At 38.3% G+C, this 7,484-nt stretch overlaps 1 protein-coding gene across 1 annotated transcript; it reads right to left on the bottom strand.

The window, feature by feature from the left end:
• Positions 1 to 3,240: 3,240 nt before the first annotated feature.
• On the bottom strand, positions 3,241 to 6,810 carry LOC117494392 (diamine acetyltransferase 1-like). Its single transcript, XM_034145293.1, has 6 exons — positions 6,558 to 6,810; positions 5,723 to 5,774; positions 5,556 to 5,636; positions 4,306 to 4,407; positions 4,163 to 4,203; positions 3,241 to 3,680 (listed from the first exon to the last, which is right to left on the bottom strand). The coding sequence occupies exons 1-6, from the start codon at positions 6,618 to 6,620 to the stop codon at positions 3,504 to 3,506; spliced, it is 516 nt and encodes a 171-aa protein (XP_034001184.1). The 5' UTR covers positions 6,621 to 6,810; the 3' UTR covers positions 3,241 to 3,503.
• Between the last annotated feature and the right edge of the window lie 674 nt (positions 6,811 to 7,484).

Genomic DNA, 7,484 nt, shown 5'->3' with positions numbered 1-7,484 from the left:
CCTGACTTAAGGAGAAATAGACTGAGGCCCCAAAAAGGTGTTTGTGCCATAGCCGAGAATAATATTTTGCAAGTCCTGCACACTAGAGGTTGTGACCTTTTTACACAAACATGGGAAGGTGTGTCTTATGCCATAGCCATAGAATATGTCTGGTCATGTCCAGTCCTGTACATCAGAGGCCATGCCCAGTTTCCACAAATATGGGTATGGAGGAGGTGTCTTGATTTAGCGGGTCGTCTGAATTGAAACAGCTGTTAATTGAACCTGGTTCTTCAGGAGTTAATAGAGGTGAGATCTTGCTGACGTTGGTGGATCTGAGCCAAGCAGTAAACTTACATAGACTCAATAACTTCTATTAGGTCAATTAGTAGGTCTGAGTCATTTGCCGGAATAAATGATCAGCCCTCCCGACTCCAACAGTCCGCTATTCTATGTTGTCTTTTTGATGGTTGGGTTGTCGAATCCTGGATTTTGCATTCATTCGTCACTTATTTCAGTTAATTTTTTTATTTTTTATTGTGACGTCCTGTCTGTATACTTGTGCTTGTACTTGTGCTTTACAATGTATATTATTTTTACATCAAGTGCTTGAGGGTGGGATTAATAGAAACATTTTTATTTAGGGGGGTGCTTTTTATGAACAGCCTGGTTGCCACGATATGCACCCCTTCTATCTCTGACAATAAATGTGTCACATACATGAAACGTGCTCCATTTATTGGTACTAGTCCTACAACTATACCCTCCAAAGTGCTTGAGGGTGGGATTAATAGAAGCATCTTTTTTGGGGGGGTGCTTTTTACGGCAGGCCAGGGGGTGCATTTCACGACGGGGGTGCATAATTTGACACAACACCGGCGTACTTCGTAGCGAGAAATTTCGAGGCTGCACATGTGTAGACTCCGCGGTCTTAAAATCCCCACAATGCTTTGCGCACAGACCAATTTCCAAATCTTTGGCGGAAATCGCGCTCCATTTAAGGCGGGGCCTCGCATATGACGCATACCTGTTAGCCTGTTAGCCTGTTCCACAATTCTTCGTTTTCCGAGGCTAGGAAGGATTCTTGCCTCGCTTCTGAAGCAAGTGACTCGGAAGACATGTGCTACCAAGGAAGCGTCCTCGACATTGAGAAACACCCCATGTGTGCATGCATGAAAGTGTGTTGTGTGAGTAAGTGTGTCATACGTAATAATATATAAATAGATACAAAATAAATATTAAGTACCAAATAAATTAATTGACATAAAGATAAATCATGATTTTATCAATCATAAAAATGATACCAAATGTATAAAAGAAATGACAAAAAATAAATAAGAAATTACTAGAAGGATAAACAAAATGAACACAAAGATCCTCTGAACTTGTCAGATCGTGTATAAAGTACTACAACATTAAAAGGAGCTACTGGAGTAAGCCCCCCCCCCCCCCAGTATAAATGTCTCAATTCCTCTATATTTCTTCACTTTTTGTCTGGCTCGTGATGATGCATTCAACCATCGTCAGCTGCCCGTCCAGAGAAAAACCAGAGCTGTGTGTGTGGGGGGGAATGTTTCCCTTTAATCTCATTTCCTCTTCCCTTTCTCCCTCTGGTTCTGATTTATCTCTTGACCCGTGATGTAATGTTTCTGCAGAGGATATGATGCAACTCTCCTCTGCTATTTGAACCCTCCCAATGTTGATGTGGGTTTAAAGGAACTTAATTTAAAACCAATTATACCCATTAACATGTTTTATACAGTTTTTTAAAGCAGGATGAGGTGACAAAGAGGAATTTACTTTTTGGATCCAACATTGGTAAATTCTTGTGTTAAATCAGCAGCAGTTTATTAAGCATTTGCACAAAAGTTATATATTTATGTAGTATCTAATGAATACATACTATAAATACATAGAAGTTAGAATAAACGATAACCTTAAATTACTGTTTTGCTTTTTAAATGACCCTCAAAAATCTGAACACAATATAATTACCTATTACTACTACTGTTGATATTTATATTAACACTTTATTTTTAACTAATGTCAAATGCCTAGGTAAGATGCTGCTGTAACAAAAAGTTAGGGATCAATAAAGTACTTAAAAATGTATCAAATCTAATAATATACCAAACTTCTATTTCTAAATACATGATAAAATAAGAACTATCTTATCAGGTGTCATGGCAGCAATAGTAATGAGGAAAGATAAGTTATATAATATAGATTAGATGCAAGTGTGTCAAGTTTTTTATATTTATTCAACTGCAATGATGACTAACCGAATAGACGCAAAATCAGCTGGATCCTAACCAAAGGTATGTCAGCAGGAATAAAATGCATGTGATAAAACCATGACTACAGACTTCCAAGAGGAACAAAAAGGAACCCCACTACAAAACAGTTTTGAACTTCCTCAAATCTTTAAAACTCTCGTTGAAAATATCCAGTTGTCACATGTGCGCTGCGTGTGAAAAAACTGCCAAAGTAGCAAAAAATATATCAATCTTTGTTCAGTACAAACATCACGTTCCTGTGTTTCCCCACTAAGGGAGTAGCAACATGAGGTTTAACTGTTTATCTGCACATTGTTTAAAGGATCCATCAGTGGGAACATCAGTATGTCCAGTTTCAGAGCTACATATATACACAACTTTGAGACCATTTGTTCACCCTCTAAGTTGATGTGGCAGTAGGCGGTGCAAACACAGGAAATACACTGACCCCTGTGTACATTTAACTGAAACTGAACATATCCGCATTAGAATGTGTAAAAAAAAAAAATCTTACTGTGAGGCTGTGGCGCAGTGGGCTAGTGCGTTGGTGTTCGGATCAGGGTAGCACAGGTTCAAACCCCACTGCAGTCAGCATGTCGTTGTGTCTCTGGGCAAGACACTTCACCCCAAATTGCTCCTGTGGGGATTGTCCACAGTATTGAGTATGTAAGTCGCTTTGGATAAAAGCGTCTAACATGTAATGTCTTACGTGTCTGCTGGAAGCTGGCGTGAATTGACTTCTCATCCAGTTTAAAGCCACATTTGTATGATAAACTTTTAAGATCTAGGTCATTTTTATACGCTTAAGGATAAATGTAACATTGATCATGTCTTAAAACTTGTAGTACTATGTTCAAGACAGTGTATAATCTAGTGTTAAACTTCCCAATGTAAAGTGACAGCTGCAGTTTGAAAATGAGTCAAACAAATATTATTAAACTGGCATAGTTTAAAAGGCGTTTAAAGAAAAGTTTAAAGCATGAGACCATGTTTGAAAAGTTAGTTTTATTTCAAACTTTAGTCATATTAAGTGTTTCTGCAATCAAACGCAGTAAGACCAACATAAAAGAGGTTACAATAAGTGATTCAGAGCTACATATTAGCGATAAACAAAAGGCTTACTCGTATTGTGAAATACAAACAGAAACATTACTGTGAAACACAATTCCCCTTTTTAAAAAGCTGAACTCTGAGTGGAGCGAGGTGACTGATCTCTGTCTCCATCAGCCTCCTCCTCCTCTTCCTCCGTCACTCCTCCGCTGGCGTGCCCATCTTCACCAGGCTGTTTTTGCTGAACCTGAAGAGCCTCCAGCCCTCCTCCTGGGAGAGATCCTCGGCGCCGCGCAGCTTGTAGAACTGGATGGACGGCTCGTTGTTTTCGGCCACCACAAACATCATGCCAGTGCAGCGCGTATTCATCGCCAGCTGCAAGAGAAACAGGGATTACAGTTAACATGTGTACTTATAAAAGTCTGACGAGAAAACAGATTAAAAAAAAAAAAGGGGAAACACAAACATTACAAATGGAGTAGTTTTCTGTACTAAAATAAGTTATTTGACAGGAAAATATACCGAAATATTTGTATTTTTCTCATCTCACTGGGTGTTTTATTTCATTCAAACCATCATTTTTTCTTCCTTTCATTGCACTTGCGAGAGAACAGATCATTAACAGCTTGATAAAATAAAATGTCTGCCTATTAAATGTATAAAAACGTTATGGAAATATGACATTTAGATGCATTATTGTCAGGAAGCTTACATTCTGTGTGGAGCAATGAAGAAAATGTTTTAATATGATGCTATTTTTCCAGGACTTCCTCGCATTTTCTCAGGTTTTTAAACATTCAAATGGAAAATGTGCACCATTGCAACTCAATGTATCTCTGGTCAGTAAACATACTCACATCACTGAGGTGGCGCAGAAGCCCGGAGCCAATGCCCATTCCTGGAGAGAAAGAACAGAGAGAGCTCATTAATTTAAAAAAAAAAAAAAAAGCAGCTGACGAGATAATGAAATGCTGAATGATGAGCAGTTATTTTCCCTTACCTCTGTACTCGTCCATCACGTAGAACTCCTCCAGGTATAGCTGTTTGCCGACCCAGGGGTCATACGTGAAGTAGTACATGACGAAACCCACCACCTTCCCGTCTGCACACAGTGAGGAGAGGGGTAAGTATCCATATAAGTTTACATTTATACTGACATTCCTATATTTATATTATGAGTAGTACATACAGTTGCATGAATGGACATTACTTGCTGTGGCCTTATGCATTGTAGTGCACAGAATGCAATGCATAGCAGAGTTTTAGGCATACAAGTTTCATATGCAATAGTTTTCTTCTTGTGAATGCCCTCTCTGGGTAAAGTCTTTTGTTTATGCTGGGTTCTTAGTGATGCAATTACCTGGGAAGTTTATGGCTCATTTACTTCCGCCATATTCTGGGAAGAACTCCTGGCTAACAGGTTAAGCTAAATTATGTAAACAAATCATTATAAATGAATAAAATACCTGGAAGTTAAAAAACTTTATCTGATGCAGCATCAAATTAAACATGATATACATTTCCATTTGAAGCTACTTTATACTTCGACTATCGCTTATATGATTCTGTTTTCTTCAAGTTTGTATCTTCTTGGTCGAATGCACTTATTGTAAGTCGCTTTGGATAAAAGCGTCAGCCAAATGCAATGTAATGCATTTGTTGAACAGCTGTGGTCACGTGTTACAGCAGAACATTGTACATTATAAGAAGCATATGATCAGCTCAAAAATACAATCATTTTTTAAGCAAACTGTTTTAATGCAAGACCAGTACTTTTACTTTGAAACGTATCAGTACATTTAGATAATAATGCTCGAGTTTACTTTCAGTGGAGTATTATAAAGTATATATATAAATTGTTGTATTTGTATGTTTACTAAAGTAGAACATCTAAATGCCGTTTCTGCTCGTGATCTGAAGTTGTTGTACAAAAACAGGAAGTACACGCTGTACAGAGTTTAGGTTCACACTGTCGGTCTGTGCAGGTGGAGGAAGCAGCGAGTCATAACTGTGAACTGAGAAAAGTCAGGGAATTCAACTCTGAAGAAACTGAGATTACACTTTGAAAAGGGAGTATATGTAAACATCCAAAACTTAAGTTGCAGACAAAAGAAACAGCATTCTTTATTAAACACATATCTGTATCTATTTCTCTCTGGGGACGGCTTCTCTGTGAGGTAACTCAAGGTCAAGCCATGGGAGGGGGGGTGTGTGTTTCAGTTGTTATGAGAAGCAGCAGGGTGTTCTTACCGTCACTGCTGTTCTCTCCTTGGAGCTCAGCGATGATGCAGTGGTAAAACGGGGTGTCACCAAAACCATCCTCAAGGAGTTCTGCAAGCAAATTACACCTTAAGCCTCAGGGGAACAACACTGATAGTTATGTGAATAGATTGATGAAGAGAACTTTAAAAAGTCACCTTTTTCAGTCAGTGTGACCTGGTCCTCCATCTCTTCATACTTAGCAAGTTCCTAGGACAAGAAAAACACAAAGCATGTGATATAAAGTAAGGAAACTAAGTTCAAAACATCTGAAAACGATAGTCTCATTACTTTTTATAACTCACAATGATGACATAAGCATCCCTTGTTCTTTTAAGAACTTTTCTAGGCATAACAGGCAAGTCAACACTGTTGTTTTACCTTACTTTTGGGTGTATAAACAATTTTTTCAAATATATAGAAAATCAATACCTTTAACTGCTTAAATACCAGTTATGCTTCATATTATGACTAATAGTTGTTGATTCAAACAGTTATGGTTAAGTGCTTATCAGCTGAATGCATGCAGCTATGTTTGACAAGTAATATATGTGATTTGGTCCGTAGGTCAGACAAAACGTGCCCTCTTTTTGGTGGACATTTTCCTAATATTCTCTTAGCTATATTACTCGAAACAACAGTACAACCCTCATCACCTGTAGCCCTTGTTGTGTTATTGATGTCATCCCATTAGGTATAGTTAGACAACCGTAACATGACATTGACCTCCGTAAGAACTTAAGCTGTAGGTAAGACTATTTAGGAACCCGGATACGAGTCTCCATGCTGTAAACAAAGACCACCGAAACTAATCTCACTCGGACATCCTCCAGACGGTGATTCATCGTGTTTAAAGCGTCGTCTGGCTTTCATATCGTCGGAAATACCGGTAGAATAGAGTAGATGTGAATGTCACTGCTACCTAACAGTTAGCTAGCTGGCTAGTTCAATCCTTCGGCGACTGTTAGATGTGTATGGTGGTCCTTGGCCTACCTTCACCAATCGTAATATGTCAGACACGTCCCTGGGTTCAGCCTTTCGTAATTTATAATCCATTTTCTTCTTTTACTCTTTTTTCTTAGAAGTCCTCTGTATGTGAAGTGAAAGATTAGTTGTTTCTTCATTCGCTTCAGAGTAGCCTTTTCCCAACAGTCAGTCTCTGGTCCGGACGCATTAGACGAAACAAGAAGGTCATCCAGTAGTTATCACCCTCGGCTGGGTCGCTGCCGTTTAACTGCCGCTTCCTTTGTTTACATCGGGACTTTTATACCCCGCTCGCGCTGGAATGTGGTTGGTCAGTTCCCAACCTATCATATTTCTGACGAATCAGCGTCACAGTCTGCCAGTTTGTTTAGCCAATCAGGACTCAAGGAATGCTCACGTGAAGCGTAGGTTCTAGTTCGGTCAAAAGATCTTGTCGGGTGTTTTTTACTTGGTGGAAGAAGTAGCTTAAGTTATAGCACAATGTAGAAATGCTAACAAATTAGAGTAAAGTATGACAAATCTAAAAAGTATTTGCAACAAAAAAAAGAAAGTTGTAATGTTCACATATTTTGATACTATATAAACCACACCAACGCATACAAATATCCATGAAGTACCATGCATACATATGATCCAGAATAATGTCATTTATTATATTATTTTTTCAACGATTTGTTTGCCCCTAAATGTTGCAGCTGGTAAAGGTGGTGCTCCTTTTAATTACCTCAACATACAAATAATAAATGATAATTTATCTAATGTGAATCTTGCATCTTACAAAGTGTCAAATACATTTTGTGGAGTAAAACTACAATATTTGACTACCTATTTGAAGTAAGAGTTTTGCATCGCTACCTGACATGAAGTGTGAAAAGGTAAACAGCAACACAAGTTATGTGTGAACAAGAATAATATTTGTAGAATGTTTTACGTGCT

This window comes from Trematomus bernacchii, unplaced genomic scaffold (assembly GCF_902827165.1).
Source record: "Trematomus bernacchii unplaced genomic scaffold, fTreBer1.1, whole genome shotgun sequence".
Lineage (NCBI taxonomy): Eukaryota > Metazoa > Chordata > Actinopteri > Perciformes > Nototheniidae > Trematomus > Trematomus bernacchii.
This window is presented reverse-complemented; position numbering and strand designations above follow the sequence as displayed.

Bases quoted from the DNA above. Each gene is read 5' to 3' on its own strand.
- LOC117494392 (XM_034145293.1), bottom strand. From the start codon at position 6,620: ATGGATTATAAATTACGAAAGGCTGAACCCAGGGACGTGTCTGACATA. The intron at 4,408-5,555 runs GTAAGAACACCC...CACTGTGTGCAG, and splicing joins AGGAGAGAACAGCAGTGACG to ACGGGAAGGTGGTGGGTTTC. The intron at 4,204-4,305 runs GTAAGGGAAAAT...CTTTCTCTCCAG, and splicing joins CGTGATGGACGAGTACAGAG to GAATGGGCATTGGCTCCGGG.